This window comes from Sciurus vulgaris, assembly GCF_902686455.1.
Source record: "Sciurus vulgaris genome assembly, chromosome: 18".
Classification (NCBI taxonomy): domain Eukaryota; kingdom Metazoa; phylum Chordata; class Mammalia; order Rodentia; family Sciuridae; genus Sciurus; species Sciurus vulgaris.
This window is the reverse complement of record NC_136479.1, coordinates 18,008,086-18,027,687: the sequence shown is the minus strand read 5'-3', so window position 1 is coordinate 18,027,687 and position 19,602 is coordinate 18,008,086. Positions and strand designations below refer to the sequence as shown.

At 47.0% G+C, this 19,602-nt stretch overlaps 1 protein-coding gene across 1 annotated transcript in view; it reads right to left on the bottom strand.

The window, feature by feature from the left end:
- Positions 1–3,784: 3,784 nt before the first annotated feature.
- Positions 3,785–19,602, bottom strand: part of CACNG3 (calcium voltage-gated channel auxiliary subunit gamma 3) — a 77,569-nt gene continuing 61,751 nt past the window's right edge. Inside the window, exons 2-4 of the mRNA XM_079121137.1 lie at positions 16,392–16,475; positions 9,594–9,734; positions 3,785–4,821 (exon numbers count right to left, since the gene is read on the bottom strand). Of these exons, the coding sequence (XP_078977263.1) occupies positions 4,310–4,821; positions 9,594–9,734; positions 16,392–16,475 (737 nt within the window). The 3' untranslated portion in view covers positions 3,785–4,309. The remainder of the gene's footprint in view (positions 4,822–9,593; positions 9,735–16,391; positions 16,476–19,602) is intronic.

The following is a 19,602-nucleotide window of genomic DNA, read 5'->3' as shown; positions in this document are numbered from 1 at the left end:
TTCTGACATATAGTCGGTGCCTGATAAAAAGTGCCGGGTGGATGGATGGATGAGTGATTGAATGAATACCGAGCAGGGAGAGATTGCATGGTCTGGAAATTCCCTAAAGAAATGGAAATTGTGGGGTGTGGTGGCACATGCCTACGATCCCAGTGGTTCTGGAGTCTGGGACAGGAGGAAGTTCAAAACCAGCCTCAGCAACTTGTGAGACCCTGTCTCTAAATAAAAAATAAAAAGGGCTGGGGATGTGACTCAGTGTTAAGTGCCCCTGGGTACAATCCCTGGTACAAAAAAAAAAGCATGGAAAGCAGGAGCTTTGATCTTGACCTTGAAGGGTGGATAGGATTAGGTGAGGACAAGGTAAAACATTTCAGGCAGGGATAATGTTTACTGGTAAAGGCAGAGAACTGGAAATAGTGTAATATAGCCAGGGTGCTGTGTGGACGTGTGTCTGGTTAGAGCAGAGGTGTGTGCTGAGAAGATAAGGAATATGAGGTTGTTCAGATGGGAAGAGACCCAAAGAGAAAAAAGGTAAACCTGAGGAATGTATTAAATCATAGTTGCTTCCATGTATATGGGGCTTACAGTGTTATAAGTTCCTTTCCAGGTGCTTGATGCATACAAACTCTTTAAATTCTCACAACCAATCCATGGAGTAAGAGTTATTTTTGTGCCCATTTTACCGACACAGAAGCTGAGGCACAGGGAGATGAACTCATCAGCGAACTCGTGGTTGATAAATGCAGCGCCGGGGTTCAAATGTGGGCAGCTGCAGCTGCAGAGATGCTGTGTTCAGATGTTGGCCCAAGTTGCCTCTCTCCTCTACAGAGTATGGCTTGCCAACGAACAGGTTCTGGGGGCCACACGTGAAAACAGGCAAGAGACACCCAGGGGATCTGGTTTTGAGCTTGTCAGAAGGATGCTGCTCATCCAGAAGTGACTGAGTAGCATTGGGCCGAGAAGGAGATGGAGAACGTGGTGATGGAGCAGAACATTCCAGAAGCCTGACCAGGAAGCTCTAGGGACAGCTGTTGCATGGACTCTGAAGCCAGGCAGCCATGGTTTGCACCCCTACTTTGCTGTCTACTTGTGAGTTTCAACATCTACCCAGTGGTTTTGATAAAATGAGATGAAATAAGTGACATTCCTGGCACCAGGCTTGACACATGGGGAGATGGCCTCGTGCATGTGGATGCTCTTCACGGGGGTTTGGAGGACCAGGCTTGGCCCAGATCCTGGCTGCAGTCTGGGAGTGGTACTGTTAACCTTTATTTGATGCCAGTCAACTGGGTCTCCCTGTGTAACCTTCAGGCAAAGGTGCCCTGAAGCTCCCCATGTCCAAGGTTTGCAGGGGACAGGTCCAGGGGGTGCAGGGGACTCTCCCAGGACCCAGGTGCCCATTTCCCTCTTCCAACTGAAGGGCTTTACACTGGTACCCAGCCAGTTAAGGCTCTGGAACCTCTTTCTCTATCCCAAATGGGCTTCCCAGAGCTGAAGAAATAGCTCGTGTTGGAGAGCGCTTGCCTAGCATGCGCAAGGACCGGGGTTCGAATCCCTGGGCCCTCAGAGGGGAGGAAAAAAAAAGAAAGATACCAAATGTGCTTCCCAGATGCCCAGCTTTTGACAAACACCTAGCTCCAGGGTGCCTGGGGGTTGCTCCTTTGTACTCAGGGTGTGCCTCCTATTTGCTACAGCTCTCAGATCCCTCGTCTCCACAGCTGGCTGAAGCCACTAGTCCCCAAGAGAGGGAGGAGGTGCTTGGAATCACAGAACACTGACCCTAATCTTGCACGATGAGCAAGAGGTTCCCTCTCTGGCACCCCCCTGGGTCTTCTGATGAAGCATCTCCTTTGGTGCGAGACCGGAACACTGTTGTCATATCCTTTGGACAAAGAGCCAGTGGCTGGTTACCACCTTAGGCAAGCAACAGCTGGAGATGGTGCAGGTGTTATGTGGTTTCCCTATTTATTTTCCCAGATGCCTTTGACTTATGGCAAATAATTCCAGTTTTCCTTGTAGAGTAGTGAGACTATAAAATTACCCTTCAAAAATATGTTTATTGAAGGAAAAGAGTGAGTCGATTTAAAGATAAAATTAGGTACGTCATTGTCCATGAGGAACGTAGAGAGGAAAAAAAAATCTCATAAAATTTGTACTCAGATGACTGAGGTCTGGGAAACACTAGTGGAGGGAGAATCCACTCCACATGGGAAGCACGGGCTCGGGTGTAAATGCCAGTCATGCTAATTAGCACCTAAGCTCCTCTCTTTGAGCCTCTGTTTCTTCACCTGTCAAAACGGAGACAGTAATTCCTACTGCATGTGGTCGTTTTGAGGATTAAATGAGATAATTTGGTGTCGATGTCATTTGCAGGCAACGACTCTTAAGTGTCGAGGGAAATGAATTTTTTCTAGTGTGCACTTGATCGTCAAAGTCGCTTGATAATCAAAGTCACTGTGTGAGGGTGAATGTGAGCTTCTCAGGACTTCTGTCCCATACTGGGGATAAAATCTGGGCTCCTCCCCTCATCTTTCTTCCTTCGGTTTCCTAATCCGTCAACGAGAATGTCACTGATATCGTCTCCGTGGGGTTTTCCTGCGGCGGGGAATCAACGGATTTAACACGTGTGTGGCACTGGGGGGCTGCAGTGGGAAGTGTCATCTCCTAGGTGGGTGGCTCCCACCTCCTGCTCTGGCTGGAGACCCAAGTGGGAAAACTCTTTGAAACAGCAGAGCGCTGGGCGGGAGCCTGGGTGTCCTAGGAAGTCACCGTTGGCGGAGGGGATGTGTTTGTCGTGCTTTCTAATATCAGATATTCAGAATACTCGACCCTCCTTCCTCTCTCTCTTTCCAGAGACCTCGGAGCCCGCAAGAGGTCCTCTTCCTTCCTGCCATGTAGAATGACTTCTATCTGGCTTTTGTCTTTCTGCTGCCATGCTGGCTGTGGCTTCAAGAGGGAATCTGTGTCCCCTCAAATTCCTATATTGAAGCTTCAGCCTCCAGAATGATGATATTTGGAAGCAGGGGTGTGTTGGGAGTTAAAGAGGGTCAGTTGAGGTCGTTGGGGGTAGGGTCTCCATGATGGCATTAGTGGCTTTATAAGAAGAAGAGAGAACATTCTCCTTCCACTATGTGAGGCTACAGCAAGGAGGCAGAAGTCTAAGAGCCCCTACCTGGAACCAGATCTGCTGGTACCTTAATCTTGAACTTCCCAGCCTCCAGAAGGGTGAAAGATAAGTGTTTATTTTTTAAACACTGAGTCTACCCTACTTTGTTATAGTAGTAGGAGCTGATTAATAATATAATGTTTACCCTGATTAAAATCCATCTGAACACTTACAACTACATATTAATTTTTTATGACAAGCTAATCATTGTAGATGTAGCCTTTTATTTAAGCTTCAAAACTCTGTGGAGGCAAGAATTATTATCACATTCCAGTTTACAGATGAAGAGACTGAGACTTGAAGCTCAGGTGACTTCCAAGGTGCTAGAGCTACCGCGTGCCACGGTTCAGACCTCAAATGCCAGCATCCACACTGCCCCAGAGGACACGCTGAGTCTGGCATCTACAGGGAACATCTTGCTGGCCTCAGTGAGGCAGAGGGGGAGGCTGGAGTGAGACTGGACGGAATTCAGCTTCCGAGAGAGAAATCAGCCAGTGGTGGCAGGTGACGAGCTTGTGTGGGAGACACCCAGAAAATAAACAAAACAAAAGAAAACAAAACCACCCCAGCTCAGTTGATTACAAGGCAAAACCTTTAATAACATGAGTGCTTATTACATTAGCTGCTTCGGGACTCTGACATCTTTGATTTCTGATCATGTTATTATTATTATTATTTTTTTTCTAACACGTAAAGGTGAATGCCTCCCTCAGGGCCACCTGGGTGGTTGGTTCCCTGAGGATCTGTGTTGGGTGGACAATGGGATCAGCTATACGCACACCTGATGGGGGATTTGGAAATCCCCCCTGCCGGCCACCACCTGTGACTTTTGGTAAAGTCCTCTTCCAAGGAGGGAAAAACGTAGAGGTCCTTCCAGCAGGGAAGGACGAGAGGGGGACATAGGGCACAGATACACAGAGGGAGGAGCCACACGAGGGGAACCGGCTGGAGAAGTTAGGGAGGGAAGGGTGGATGAGGTCCTGGCGGGCGGGGGACCCACGTGGGAGAGGGCTGAGTCCATTTGGTTTCATTCTTTGTGAGAAGTAACAACCATCACGAGGACCATGCCATGCAACCTTAGAGACACCTGTGCACACTTCCCCCAAGGCGGTGCTGGGCGCGGGGCAGAGGTCAGAGGTCAGCTCAGACAGGCGTGGTGCGTCTGTTGGCCGGATTGTTATGCAGCGACTCTTTGAACTCTTTGGGCGTGGAATTGTGGAACTGTAGAAAAGCGTGGTCCCGGTCCGAGTTGAGGAGGGTCCCCATGGTGATCTTGGAGGGGTCCCGGGACAGGGTGAACATAGAGATGTCAGTGGAAGGGATGGTGTGGAAGCCTTTGCTGATGGGGGACAGGTCTCGGGATCTGGGCTCGGTGGAGCGAGAACTGGACCGCCTCCGGAACCTGTACCTGTAGGGTGGGAGGCGGGCGAAGGTAGATTTCTTCAGGAGCTCCGAGTGGGATTTGGCCCGCAGCTGCTGATGTTTTTCTATGTAGATGTGCACGGCCACCACGCCCACGATCTCCGCGATGATGAAAGAGAAGGCTCCGAAGTAAAAGGACCAGCCATACGAGTAGCTCTTTTTGGAGTCACGCTGCCCGGGGTCTCCAGCGTTGGCTGATATATAAACTATGATGCCGATGATGTTGCTTAAGCCTGAGAAAATGGGAAAAACCAACAAAAACACAGGTGGGATCAACCTCAGAGGCAACTGTCACTTTGAGTCTTGGAATTCTTTATAGAAAATGGGGAGGTTAGGGGGAGAGAGGAGAAATGGATAATGGCAGAGAAATCCCACTGCTGAGCTCTGCCGGGAAATGAGGAATTCTGGGGTTCAGTCCTGGCCAGTGCCCATTCAGGTAAAGATTCCGTCCTGTTTCTCTCACCAGGGCAGTGGTACTCAGGGGGCATGCATTTTCCCTTAGAAACAATTCAACCCTCAGTCCTTTGGCGCTAAGTCATGAGAACGATAAGATGAACAAGATACAGTTCCCTGCCCTTGAATTTCTCACCGATGGTAGAAGAGACTGACGGATAAATGCAATTGGAGCAAAATATAGTGAAGACTTTACTAGAGGCACATAGAAAGTGATTCTGAAGCAAAGAGAGAGAGAGAGAGAGAGAGAGAGAGAGAGAGAGAGAGAGAGAGAGAGAGAGAGAGGGAGAGCACGAGAGAGAGAGACACTAAGCATCTTGCTTTGAAAGGTGAGGCCACATTGCAGCTGGATCCGGAAACAGAGCCAAGAGAAAGGCTCTGGAGGATGGGGCACGAGAGACTCAAGAATGACCTCCTAGTATCCTACCGTGGATGACTGGGAGGCTGGTGGCATCTCAAACTAAAATAAGAGACAGCAGAGAGACCAGGTTCAGGGAACAGAGATTTGGCTACACTAGGTTGGAAGTGCTGGTGGAGATGTCCAGTGTATGTATTCGGGTCTGGGGCTGCAACCTGGGAGAACAGGGACAGTAGCTGAACGTCTTTCTGTCTGTGTAGAGTAAGATAACCAGTCTTAGGTTGGCTAATGTTTGAGTGCCAATAATTGGAGGGCCCAAAGCTGTTTTCCCCAAAAGGCCAGGTCTGCAGACCTAGATTGCCCCAGTGCCAAAAGGAGAACATTGGAATAGCAGCTCAGCTCATTGGAGAGAAATAAATTCCATAGAGAATGACAAGACGGACAAGTAGTTTTTGAAGGTTGTGTTCATCTCTGATACCTTATCACATTATTGGTCCAGATGGGAAATGTCTCTTTCTGTCCTTCTACTTAAGGGGCCTCACTCAGAGTTGGTGCCAACAGTGACTCAAGGGGTTTGGCCGTTCCTTACCTCCAAAGGTAGACTACCTGTAAAGTAGTGCTAAATGGAATCTGTCCTTCTTTACTGTTCTTGCGCCAATTGGTAAGTAATCATTTCCAGGAGATTCCTGAGTCTTTCCAACACTCTGTGGACACTTAGTACTCTTTCTGGATCTCCCCTTTTCTCCCCATAATCAAGCAACTAAGGACTAAAGCTTGGCATGTCAGGGGCCACAGCATCTGCTTCAGGGCTATCATTCTGATTGGCAGGAGCATCTGCATGGAGGTTGTTCTTAATATTTTGAATGGGACTTCTGGCTATGCTCCATCTAGGACTTGTCCTTCAGGGCCAGGGCCAGGGTCTGCTCCTGCTCTGTGTCCTCTTGGCATTACCAGGTCCTGGCATTCATCAGGGACTCAGCAACTTCTAATCACTGTGCTATTTCTCACTCTGAGGGTTGGCACCTCCTGCTCCGTGTCAGGCCGCAAGGGACCTGATGGGATGAAAAACGGTCCCTCTTCCTGTAGTGTCAATTTGGCTGGAAGATTAGTAAGGAGGGCACATTCTTTTATATTAAAATGAACATGGATATAATAAGGAGGAGAAAGCAGAATTCACATGAATTTTTAAGTTAAATGGGAGGCAGACTTCAAAGGCATTTCAGCTCACTGAAGGCGGCTTCTGGTGAGGCCCTCTGGTCCCCCAGGGCCTTGCTTGCTATCTCCATGGCCAGCAAGAACATTTTGGTGGCAAAGTTGAGGAAACCCACCAAAGGGGTCTTGCTGGGGGTGGGGAATATAAATGAAAGAAAAAGAAGTTCAAAAAGAGGCTCAGATGTCAAACTGGGTTAAAGAGGCAGGAAGCCAAGTGAACTGCCAATCATTTGTAAGGCACCATTTCAAAACGGGCCTGTTTTTTTTTTTTTTTTTTTTTTCTTTAAATGATTCCCCTTTTGCAGATGAGGAAACTGGGGATATTAAGTAACTTCCTAGGTTGACACAACTAGGAAATGATCCAAGTGAAAAAATAATTTTTTTTTTGTACTGGGGACTGAACCCACGGGCACTCTACCTCTGAGTCACATCTCCAGTTATTTTTTCATCTTATTTTGAGACAGGGTCTCACTAAGGGTGACCTCGAACTTGCGGTCCTGTGTCAGCCTCCTGAGTCACTGGGATTGCAGGCATGCCCCACCACATGGGGCTCTAGGTGGAATTTGAAGCCACGGCTCGGCCGTGGTAGTAGATTTAGATTTCAGTAACAAGGTTCAGGAAGAGCAAGGTGTGACTAGGCAGTGACTTGGTCCCACCTGTGAGACTGTAAACTTCCTGAAGACAGGGACTAGGTTTGCTCATTGCTATGAACTCCTTGTCTGGGGCCTGATCTAAAGCAGGAACACAGTGCTTATCTGAGTGAGTGAATGAGTTGATGTGAAAATTGGGTACACAACGTGTATAAGAACAGCTACTATGGGCTGGGGCTGGGGATCCGTGGCAGAGTGCTTGATTGGCATAGGTGAGGTGCTGGGTTTGATTCTCAGCACCGCACAAAAATTAACAAATAAAATAATGGTATGCTGTCCATCTACAACTAAAAAAAAAAGAAGGAGTAGCTACTATGTATCCAGCACACACTGAGTTGGGCATGTTCTAGGCACATTTGTGCATACTAACTCGGTTGGTCTTCACAGCCTCAAGAAGGAGGGCCATTATCACCTCCAGCTTTTTAGATGGGGAAACTGAGTCAAAGAGAGGTAAGTGACTTGCCTAAGGTCACACAACAGAGAAGTCGAGGCAAGCTTTGCAGCAGCAGCTAATGGAGCTTCAGAGCTCATAAGTTTATTTTATTTTATTTTTTTGCATTATGCCCAGTGCCTGGAACACAGCAAGTGCTCAATAAAAGGTTGTTGATTTTTGTAGCTGAGCCAAAAGAGACGCTTAGAGAGTGTCGGATCCTCCAATTCTTCCATTTTATAGCTGGAAAACCCCCTGAGACTCTCAGGGTTCCTGGGGGAGATTGGTGGTGGGGTCTAAACTCTGGCTTCCCCTCTGAGCTCTCTAGTTCCTCTGTACCTAATCTACCTGCCATGCCTCATGATATCCCTGGTGCAAAGAGCGTGGCTGGTGACACACGCTTCCCTAACAATCCCCTTGGGGGACAAAATAATGATCTTCTCTTGTTCTTTGGAGACTGTCACTTCAGCACAACACTGGTACTGATGCTCCCTGTCGGTCAGGGCCAGGAGGGGCCACCGGTAACAGAAATGTGCCCCGAAGCAGAACGAGTCTCTGGGTTTGCCACTCGTTAGCATCTGTCTACACAGAGCTGGGACAGAGGCCACAGCCACCCTGTGGTGGCTTTCTCCCTGGTCTGGAGCTTGAGTGGCTTGCCAGAGACTCAGCCAGATAGTCCTCACATCCTCATTTTGTAGAAGGGGAAACAGTGGGGAAAGAACCCAAGCAAGGTCCGACAGGGTCCCGACTTTGGAATATGTCAGGAACATATTAAGAAGTAGCACTGTGGGGTTGGGGTTGTGGCTCAGTGGATAGAGTGCTTGCCCAGCACGTGTGAGGCACTGGGCTCGATCCTCAGCACCACTTAAAAATAAATGAATAAAATAAGGGTCTGTCAACACACACAAAAAACAAGTAACATTGTGGTCTTTGTACTCAGTCTCCTTCCAAGAACCCTGTGAAGTCGATCTTATTATTATTTTGCCATCTCAGAGCTGAGGAAACCAAGCTGCAGGTAGAGACAGGACTCAAATCCAGGAGGGTGAGCCTATCTTATTTCTCCCCACCTCAATAAACATTCTGCCATTGTGGCTCTCCTGAGCTGCGGGTTTACTTTCCAGGGTTTTATTTACACGTGGTCTGGAAATATTATATAGAAAATTCCAGAAAAAAGGCAATCCAAATGCTTTAAATAACTTTAATGAGCATATATTGTTACTACTCTATTTGTATTATTATGTATTAAAAATAAAACGTATTTTTAATATATGTGCTAATGTCTCACCAAGCCTGATTCATAAACCAAACTTTATCATAGGTTATGCATTTGTAGGAAAAAGCAGTACATAGGGGGCTTGGTACTCTCTGCCTCTGCGGCATCCGCTAGGGGGTCTTAGGGTGCAAACTCTGAAGGTCATGGCTGGTGAGAAGTCCGGTCCCATCTTGCCCACGCCCTGCCTGGTTCTGTGATTCTCTCTGGCCTTTCATCAGGTGGCATTGCTCCCTCTGGAGATGGGCGGGGTTTATGGTAAACGCGTTTCAAAGGTCCAAGGTCAGCGTGCAACATGCCCAAGTGAACCCAGAGGTGCCCTTTGGGATACACGAATCCGTCTGGTTCCCACGGTCGAGGGTCCCCCTCGGGGTGTGCGCTCTCTGTCCGTCAGTCTGTCTGACTCTGAGCCGACCCTGCCACCCTGTGGCCTTGTCTTCCCCTCCTGTCTTCCCCAGCTGGGATCTCAGCATCTTTGGTTCTAGTGACATTCTTCGCGCGCTCAGCCTCAGCCCCAGGAGCTGGACCTTTGCTTGCTCTTTCCCTGGAGGGGACCCTGGGTAGCGTGGCTTTGTCCCCGTGGCTTCCGTTTGGGGTCTGTCAAGATCCCAGGGCGGGGGCAAGACACTCACCTGCAGAGACAAAAAAGATGCCTGCGCTGAGAATGACGTTGTGCCTGCTGCGGTGGAACTCGCTGGCCGCCACGCAGAGTCCCCCGAAGAACAGCAGCGTGACGCTGAGGATGGGGAAGACGCTGGAGGCCCTCACGGCCCCTGCGGAGAGACGGAGAAAGGCCTCTTCCCGCACCCGCCAGCCCCTGGGGTCCACCTGCCACGGGCTTGGGGGTGCCCGAGGGGAAGACGGGGCCGGAAATGGCAGAACGAGCCCACATGGGACGTAGGCACCAGGCTAGGGCAGTCCGCTCAGGGGCCTGGGTTCCGATGGGGTTAGCACTCTGCTGTCACCATCCTGAGAGTCGTAACAACTTTGTCTTTGAACCTGTGTGTTGTCAGTCAAGTCCAAGAGCACGTGGGGCCCACGCTAGGGGCTTGGAGCTCTAATTCACAGGGTTCCCCACTCTCCGCCTCCCCACCTCCCTGGGATAGATAGGTTTTCTGTCCTCTCCTGCCTCTTCTCAGTGACCACTATCATCTGTCCCCGGTGAGGGCCTGGGCATATGAGCACAGGGAGAATCAGGGTCAGGTGTAAGCCCCAGGCCCCTGGGAAGGCTAGCGCTCACGCTAACGTGTCCCCAGGCCCAAGGGAGGGTGACATTAAACAATAAATAGAAAATGCTATGACAGGTCAAGAGAGAGATTGCAGAAGACAGTCAATGATTTTTTTTTTTTTTTTTTTTTTTTTTTTTTTTTGCCTACATTTTGAACCAGGAGCCCAAAATCATCCTTTTGTATTGGGACCTGCAAATTATGTACCCAGCCTTGGATACAGGGACTCCTATCAGAGCATTTGCCGCTCACCAAAACGCAGAATCTTCCCCAGCACACACCTGCATTTGCAAAGTACAGAGCCTGGCCGTGTCCACTTAAAACCCATTCAGTCTTTGAATGAGCAAATGAATTTATTACTGCACACGTCTTTATGGAGCACCTACTGGATTCCAGGTGCCGTGGGTGCTGGGAGAGTAGCAGAGTATTTAACAACCACAGGGGCACTTTCTTTTATATTTTGAAGGCGAAGCCGACAGAATTTGCTGATGGAGCAGTTGTGGACTGGGAGAGGGAAAGTTCTGTCAGGACTGAGTGAATGGTGGCATCTGGGTTGACCGAGGGTCCCTGCTAGAGGAGCAGCGTGAGGGCGGGACAGGGAGGGACACAGCTCACTTTGGCCACGGAGGACTCAAAGCTGAATTCACATTCTCCAGTGTTCTAGGCTAGACCACCACTGCAGCGGTCTAGCTCTGGGGCTTCCATTCACTAGTCACTACCTGAGAAGTGCTCAAGAGCTCTCTCCAGTGTTATGATGGCATTTAAATATAATAAACAAATGTTTGTTGACTTTTCTTTTTTATTTCTGGAAGTTTGGTAACTGATATAGCCAGGGGACAGTGGAGGAGCCCTGGGGTCAGGAGCTGAGCACCCTTGAAGGTGGAGAGAAGACGGAATGCTTCTAGCCTTAGATTCAATCTGGCTGCCCGAGTGACCCAACACAAGGGTCTGGGCTGCCCAGGGTCCCAGACAACTCTGCCCCTCTTGATCCTCAGCTATGATGGTAACGTTTTGGAAGGGGTTTCAAACTGCCTAGAAAACCTGGTAGGAGAAGATAGGTATGGAGAAGCGGATCCTAGCCAACCCGTCACTCCAGGACACGATGAGATCAGTCCCTTGTGGGCTTCTTGCCTGTCTGGCTGTTCTGCAGACCTTTGCTAACATGCTGGCTGTGTTGGGGCTCAGAGAATGGTAATCTGGAAATATAGTGGTTTTGGGTTTATTTGTTTTTTGCTTTTTCATGCTGAATAATTTGATCTAAAGGAAATTAAAAGGCTTTACAAAAAGCCACTTCAGAATTAAGGTCCCTCTGACCTTGTCTCCTCCCCACCCCAGCCCCATGCACACCCTCCTCCTCCTCTCAAGCACAGGGAGAGGCTTTCTGCAAATTCCCCTTATCTGCCGAAAGTCCAGACCCACTAAAGAAGAAGCAATTACCTTTGGTCCCTTCCCGAGTTTTCATTAACTAAACTCATTTCACAGGAAGAAAGACGTAAGTCTGTCAACACACGTGGACAGACTTTTGTCACACACCATTGCCTCTATTTCAGTCCCATAGAGAATCATTTACGATCCATTGTCTGTTCCTCCAGCCAGACTCTGTCCCAGGTCATTGTGTGTTCTCCAGACTCATTGAATTCCCTGAAAAATCATTTACCTCATTTACGGCCCTATTCTCTCCCTCCCCTGCAGCAAAAGGTATAGAAGCTTCCACATCATGTTGCACGAGGGGCTAATCACAGTCCTGTGATTTTCCAACACATTTGTGATTTTTTTTGCTTGTGAATAAATTTGTATACTATTTCTCCTGTTTTATGTCTATAATATATTATGTTAGTGTTATGGTTTGGATATGAAGTGTCCCCCAAAAGCTCCTATGTCAATTCAGGAAGGTTCAGAGATGAAATGATGAGATTATAAAAGCTGTAACTTAATCTCTGGCTTAATCCATTGATGGCTAATAATTTAAAAGGATTGTAACTGGGGGAGAATGATAGGCAGGTGGGGTGTGTCTGGAGGAAGTCAGTCACCAGGGGCATGCATTGGGGATTGTACATCTTATCCCAGGCTCTTTATGAACTCTCTGCTTTCTGGCTGCCAGGAGCTGAGAAGCTTCCTGTACCACACCCTTCCGCCATGATGCTCTGCCTTCCCTTGGACCCAGAGCAATGGAGTCAGCCGACCATGGGTCTCTGAAATCATGATCCCAAATAAACTGTTCTTCTGCTAAGTTGTTCTTATCAAGTATTTTGGTCACAGCAATGAAAAACTGCAGTCAGTTATTTCCATGAACCTTCAGAGAGCAGAAGGGGAATTTCCCTTCTCCCTGACATTTATAGGAAGCAGGCTCACCTTGATGTTCCTTAGCCCCCAGGAAGATGGCGTTCTCTCAGAGGAATGAGCTCCGAGGTCCTGAGTGTGGGTGTAGCTTATTTCTAATGAATTCAAACGTGGGAGCAACTCATTGAGAATTTTTTTAAATTTACATGTCTGACCTGTGGGTTTCCACTTGGGCTGTTGGCCTGGAACCCCACAAATATTAGGGGGTGGGATCTGCCCCGTGCAGTGGTTTCAAGCACCCATTTGGAACTTGTGAACTAACCTTTAAAGTGAACATTGGCTTTGTGTATTGACAGGAATTGCTTGAATATTGCATGGGATGAGTTTATTTGATTAAAGAGAGAATCCTTTAAATTTTCTTTTTCAAAAAAAAATGATTAATCTTTGAAATGTGCCCAAAGGAAATGATCTGAACATTTGAAGCTATTGAATCATGTTGCTTATGACAGTGTATATTTGCAACGTGTGGTTATGTGATAGGAAAACGTGGCTGTTTCCAAAGTGGTAAAGTAACCATTTGATAACCCAATGGCCGTCAGACCTCACTCTGCCCCCAAAACAAGACATGAACGGATTCGGTAGACTCTGGCTCTGGGTGTCTGTAAGGCAGGGTTTTTTCCTGCTGTCATTTTCTCTGAGTGGGTTGGAGTTCATCCTGTGTGTTTTAGCCCAGGGGACACATGGTGGCTTCAGAACAAAAATGTTTTATGGTCTTTCTTCCCTGTTTCTCCTTCCCAGGGTCTCTGTCCTGATTTGATCTGTAGTGTCCCCTGAAAGCTCATGGGTTGAAGGCTTTGCTCCCCGTTCAGCAAGGACAGAGGTGTGCACTGGTTGGACCATGAGGACTCTGGCCTCATCAGTGGCTTGATGGATTAATCCATGCCTAGCTGCATGGACTACTGGGAGGTGGGTTGTCGCTGGAGGAAGTAGGTCCCTGAGCGTGTGCTTTGGAAGCATTTGCCTTCTCCCCAGTCCCTTCTCTCACTCCCTGCTCCCCAGGTGCCTTGAGCTAGGCAGCTTTCCCTATCAGACACTTCCACCACCACGTTTCTGCCTTGGAGCCAGCTGACCATGGACCGACTTCTCTGAAATCATGAACCAAAATAATTCTCTCTCCTTACGTTGCTCATGTCAGGTATTTTGGTCACAGGGATGAAGAGCTGATTACCACACTGTCTGGAGCTAAGGTCGTGCCTCCAGGGTGGGGAGGTAAGCTTCTTTCAGGGTCATTCCAATCAGAGTCTGAGGAGGACTTTGCTGAGTCCAGTGCTATGTTATGGGGAGTCCATTAAACTTTCCTCTATGATGCTCTGGTTTGAATGTAACCCCCCAAAAATGTATGCGCTGGAAACAGAATCCCCAAATCTGCATTTTAATGGTATTTGAAGGTGGGACATTTAGGAGGTATGTAGGGTTAGAGGACATCATGAGGGCGGAGCCCCCTGATGGCATTGGTGGCCTTAGGAGATGAGGAAGTGGGACCCCACCTGGCATGCTTGCTCTATCTCACCATGTGATATCCTCCTCCATGTTATGATGCAGCCAGGAGGCCCTCACCAGATGCTGAGCAGACACCGGCACCATGCTCTTGGACTTTCCAGTCTCCAGAACTGTGAGCCAAACAAACTTTTTTTCCTTATAAATTACCTAGCCTCAGGAATTCTGTTACATAAAACAGACTGAGATATATGGGTTTAAGCTGCTGTCTACCCCAAAGTGCACATGAAAAAGGGGGAATAGAAGAAAAACCATATGCAGAAGTCCAGTCCCATCAAGAGCATGACAGGATTGGCGGCATAAACTCTTCAATGGCAAGGAGATCCCTGCAGGACCATGACCCCAGCCTTAAGTGGGTGGGTCAGGGATTCCGAAATTCCTGACCTGTGGGCTCTTTAAGGTCCTTCCTTAAACTTAGCCAGATGCTCCGGAGATTGGTGAAGCTTAAGTGAGCTATGGGGTGGGTGGAGGGGAGATAAAAGAACAGAGGACCCCACCTTCCCAGAGGGGAGAAAAATATTTTGATGGAAAAGTAATTGATTGCTCCAAAAAACTTAAAATCGATTTTTCAAGTTGTGGATAATAGTCACGGTTCTGTTTAGTCTCCAACAGAGCAAACATCAAACTGTTTCATCCAAGTAAGAAAAACAAGGATAAACTATGGGCACTCTGAAATCCCACTGGTAATGACTTCAAAGCCATTCTCTTTTGAGGAGGTCCAAGTTCTACCCTTGGGGGAAGGTGAAAGCATGCATTTGAGTTGAAGAAAATTCCTTGGATTTTCTCCTTAATGTCATATCCTAAGCTTTGGATAAGCTGCATCTCCAAATGTGGTTTTTACTTTCTACACTAAATCTTTTTGAGCTGCTGCTAGGAGGGGTTTGGGTAAATTTCAGTGGATGAAGAAAAACTAAAGATTATGGCATGTTATGTGTTAGCCTAGCAATGAATGTTCTTTTCCCACCACATCTATTGTTGTGTTATTAAAGGTTCATACCGTCTAGGCTCAGGGCCATAGGCAGACTAGTCGGTGTGATGAAAGATGAAATGATTTTAATTATAAGGTTTTTTCTTCCTTCCTCTTTGGTGCTGGGGATTGAACCCAGGGCCTCATGCATACTAAGCACATGCTGTATGTACCTCTGGGCTACATCCCTAGCCCCAAAACACTTGAGGTGTGAGTTACAAACATAAGCTGAATAGGACAATTTCTTGGAATTTTAATTTATAATCAGCTTTTAAAAATCACCTTAAGTCTAACACTCCTGAATAGCAAATTAGTCAATGCCTTGAAATTTCCTTTTGAATGATCTCAACACACATTCTTGAAGAAATTACATTTAAATCCCAAACCAAGTTCCCTCTGTGCCTGGACCAATTTTACTTCCATTCTTTTCTTCAGCATAAACTTGACTAAACTCATTGTGTGTGTTTGATAATCATTGTGGGTGTTTGTTAACTATCCAATTAACCAATCTCTAGGGCAGTCAATGGCTCTGTCAGTTATTATAAATGACAAACAATATCTCGTTCTGCAGCTGAACTTTGCCATTATAATCCCAGGCAAAAAACAAGACTGCCTCACGATAACATGCTGGGCCTGGAGCTAAGTGTAATATGCATTAGCTTAGTTAATTTTCATGACCCTGTCAGATAGATGGCATTATAATCTCCATTTCAGAAAAGATGAAGAATGTTAAGAGATCAAGAGGTAAAAGAACTTGCCCCAGGTTGAACCTAGCTAGCAGGAGTCAAACTAGGGTCACAGCCCAGATCTGTCAGATTCCAGAGCCCTTGCTTGACGTCACCACACTCTTTGGTTCCTCTGTGCTATAGTTGTGACAGTCCATATCAGCTCCAGGTTACTGACCTTGGAAAAATCCTATGGAGACACTGGTCTGTCTCAGTAGGATTGAAACTGAAGGGAAGTCAAGGGAAAGTGAACTTTGGTTTGTGTTTAACCTTCCAGGACTTGCCTCTGGGGACCTTGCCCATTAGCACCTCACCCATTAGCACCTGGCCCATTAGCACCTCGCCCATTAGCACCTCAAATCAACCCTCTGGGGAAGGGGAAAACTTGTATTTGAGTTGAAGAAAATCTCTTAGATTTTCTCCTAAGCAGACTAAAAAGGACCTTTCCATTTTGGCTAAGCTACTCTTCCACCCTTGTTTTTAGTTCATTAAAATTAAAGTGACTTAGGTATCAGAACCCTGTCAAGGTCTCTGTCTCGTGGCACCTGAAGCTGCTCCTTTGTACACAGATGTGGATATGGCAGACCCTCAAACTCAGAAGCAATCGGTGGATGGCAGGGGACCCTTCCATTCCCCCCAACCTCCAAGGGAAAGCCAGCAAAAGGGGAAACTTACGTAGGAGATACTCTGCTGTATCCTGTTCGTAGTCTGCATCTTCAGGGAAGTGATCGATTTTCTTGCACACTCCTCGGAAAGCCCCTGTGAAAACGAATATGGTTCTGAGAAGGCAAGGGGAGAGGGCAGTTTCTCTGGGGCCCAGCCTGGGTCCTTAACCTCATGGTGCAGACCCTTCCCCTGGTTGTTGGGAAGCAGTGCACAGGCAGGCTCCATAGCATCTTTATATAGGGCACAAAAAGGAGACTACTTGCTATGGTTTCCATCTTGAATGTTCCCCAAAGGCCCGTGTGCTGGGGACTTGGTCCCCAGTCAGTGGCATGGTGGGAGGTGGAAGGAAGTTAGGTCATTGAGAGAACGAGGCCCTTGAAGGGATCTTTGGGATCCTGCACACTTCCCCTCTCTCTCTGCTTCCTGGAAAACCACAAGGTGGGCAGGTTTGCTCTATTGCACGTCCCGCCATGTTGTTCTGCCTTGCCACAGGCCAAAAAATAATGGAGCCAACCAACCATGGACTGATACCTCTGAAACAGTGAGCCAAAATAAACCCTTCCTTATTAAAGATTTACTTATCTCAGGTATTTTGTCACAGTGGCATAAAGCTAACACACCCCTGGAGGCAAACAATTAATTAAATTAAAATATAAAAGACTAAAATACTCTTTTTCTTAATATCGTGAGATGTTGGCATCCACTTGGAAGGGCAGAGGACCAGGAAGCATAAGCACGCATCATGACACTGTCTTGTCTCACCCCTCCCCATGAGTGAAAGGGAAAAGGAGGTGGGACTTAACGTACGTTGTTAATTTATCTTCCCATTTTATAGATGAGGAAATCAGCCTTTAAGAATTTTGCTTGAAACCACTCAGGTAAGTAAGAAGCAGAGCCAGAATCCCAAACAAGATCTTGATCCAGGCGTTCTGGAACATTCTACTCTCTCAGACAACACTCCTATCTGTCCATAGGAAGTCACCACACTCTGTTGGCTCCTCTGTGCTATAGTTGTGACAGTCCATATCAGCTCCCCAGGATCACAGCTCACTGTCCCTTGCTGTGTGGCTCACCCCTTCAGGAACCACAGCACTGCCAAGGAAGCATCTCAAAGAAGCTGTCAGCATTTGACTCTCTTCCCTTTCTTCCGCGTAGACTTGACTTAACTCATTGTGTGTGTTTGATAATCATTGTGGGTGTTTATTAACTAGCCAATTAGCCAATCTCTGGGGCAGTTAATGGCTCTGTCAGTTCTTATAAATGACAAACCATATCCAGGATGTCTCATCTGGCCACAGCACAGCATGAAATTATGCATTCTTCTCCTCTTCCCTGTCTGAAAAGACAGCAGGGGGGTGAGAAAGAGTGTTGTGTTGTGAGAAACAGAGGTTGAGAAGCAGACAGAGCCAGGCTTGTGTTTCAGAGCAGTCATTGTGAGAATTTAAAAAAAAAAAAAAAAAAGTCATACATGAACAGAAGATTTTTTTTTTTTTTGCAAAGCGGTAGGCACGTTATAATAATAACTGCCACTTGTTAAGTCCTTCCAATGGGCCAGGCACTTGGATGAAACCCTATATTCCTTATCTCACTGACTCTCGCCCCTCTGCACCCAGGAGGGAAGGGCTATCAATGTTGACATTTATGATGAGGCAGTAGGACCACAGAGAGGACGAAGGTCTCACAGCCGGTGAGTGGCAGAATTGATATTTGAATTCAGGCTCCAAAGCCTGTGATTTCACCATTACTCTGATGTGTACTACCATTATGTCTATGATTATCTTATAATGATAACAGTACTATCCATTTAACCTCTACCATTAGTAGGCTCCCCCAGGGACATTTCAAATAATTACAATGTGAGATTAATAATAATATGTAGAACATCTCTGGGTTCTGATTCTCTGCTCCCCAGGCAAAGAATAGACTTTAAACCAAGGAAGGGATCCAGGAGAGAAGACTCAAGAAAGTTCTCAGAAGAAAGACAAATATCACCCATATCATCTTCCCTGGTATTGAAAAAAGGCCTTCATTTTTCTTGTTCTGATTTCAGAGTTTCCTGTCTGTATTTCTGTCTGCTTTTAAGTCCCTTCCGTGGCCTGGATAATAAATCATCATAAGTAACATATATTGTCCTTTTACCCAGCTGCTAGTCAAAGCATTTTATGGGTGAGGAAACTGAGGCTTAACAGGGACATAGCTGATAAATGCTTCACTCAAGTGCAGGTCCGACCGACTCCAAGGTCAAGGTTCCTAAGCATGATGGTGACTGGCACTCCTGTCAATGGCTTTTGAGTTGCAAACAAGTCCCTTGCCAGGCGGCTTAGTGATCGTTTCATGGTCCATCCCATGCTATTGAAGTGGCATTGAGCTGGACCAGTGATCTTCCCACCAACTGCAGTTTTTCTATGATGTATTCCAGGGACCAGTGGGCAGGGCTCACCATGGTTAGCTGTTTTTCACGTTCCACAAAAGATTTCCTCGGAAGAGAAGGTTCTGGTCAAAATGGAATGTGGACCCTCCTATGATAGCCCAGCCAGAATCACTGTGGGAATTAGGAGCTCCGCACTTGCCTGCATCTGCTTGTGAAATGGGCTTACTCAAGAAGACTCCAGGTGGCTCAGGACTAGGACTTAGAACCAGCAAATACACCAGTGGCTCTCGAAGTCAGAGTCACCAGTTTGCAATGGGCTAAAGCGGCCCCCCACCTGTTTTTGTTCAGCCCATGAGCTAAGAATGGTGTTTGTGTACTGAGATGATTAGGGGTAAAAAAATCAAAAGAAGAATATTATTTTATGACATGAAAAGTGTGAAATTCAAATTTAGGTGCCAATAAAGTTTTATTGACACCACCATGCCCATTTGTTTCCACAGTTGCAATGGTGACTTTCATGCTACCGTGGCGGAGTTGGGTCTGGCAGACAGCAAAGCTGAAAATATTTACTCTATGGCCTGTTCAGAAACACCTTGCTGAACACTGGTCTGATGATTTCTGTGTTGTGAAGGCAAAAGTGAAAGATGAAGAGGGGTTTGGGCCTTTCTAGGATGGAGGAAATAATCCAGTCTGGTTCCTTTAAAGCAGATAGTGGTGGGTTTTTAGGAAATCAGGTTGCAGACTGGTTTTGTGCTTTTGTTTACTCAATAAATAGTTCTGGGCTTTTCTTACCTGCGAAATTTTATTGCATATTTTGATATCTTTTTTTCTTAAATTAAATGTGTTGCT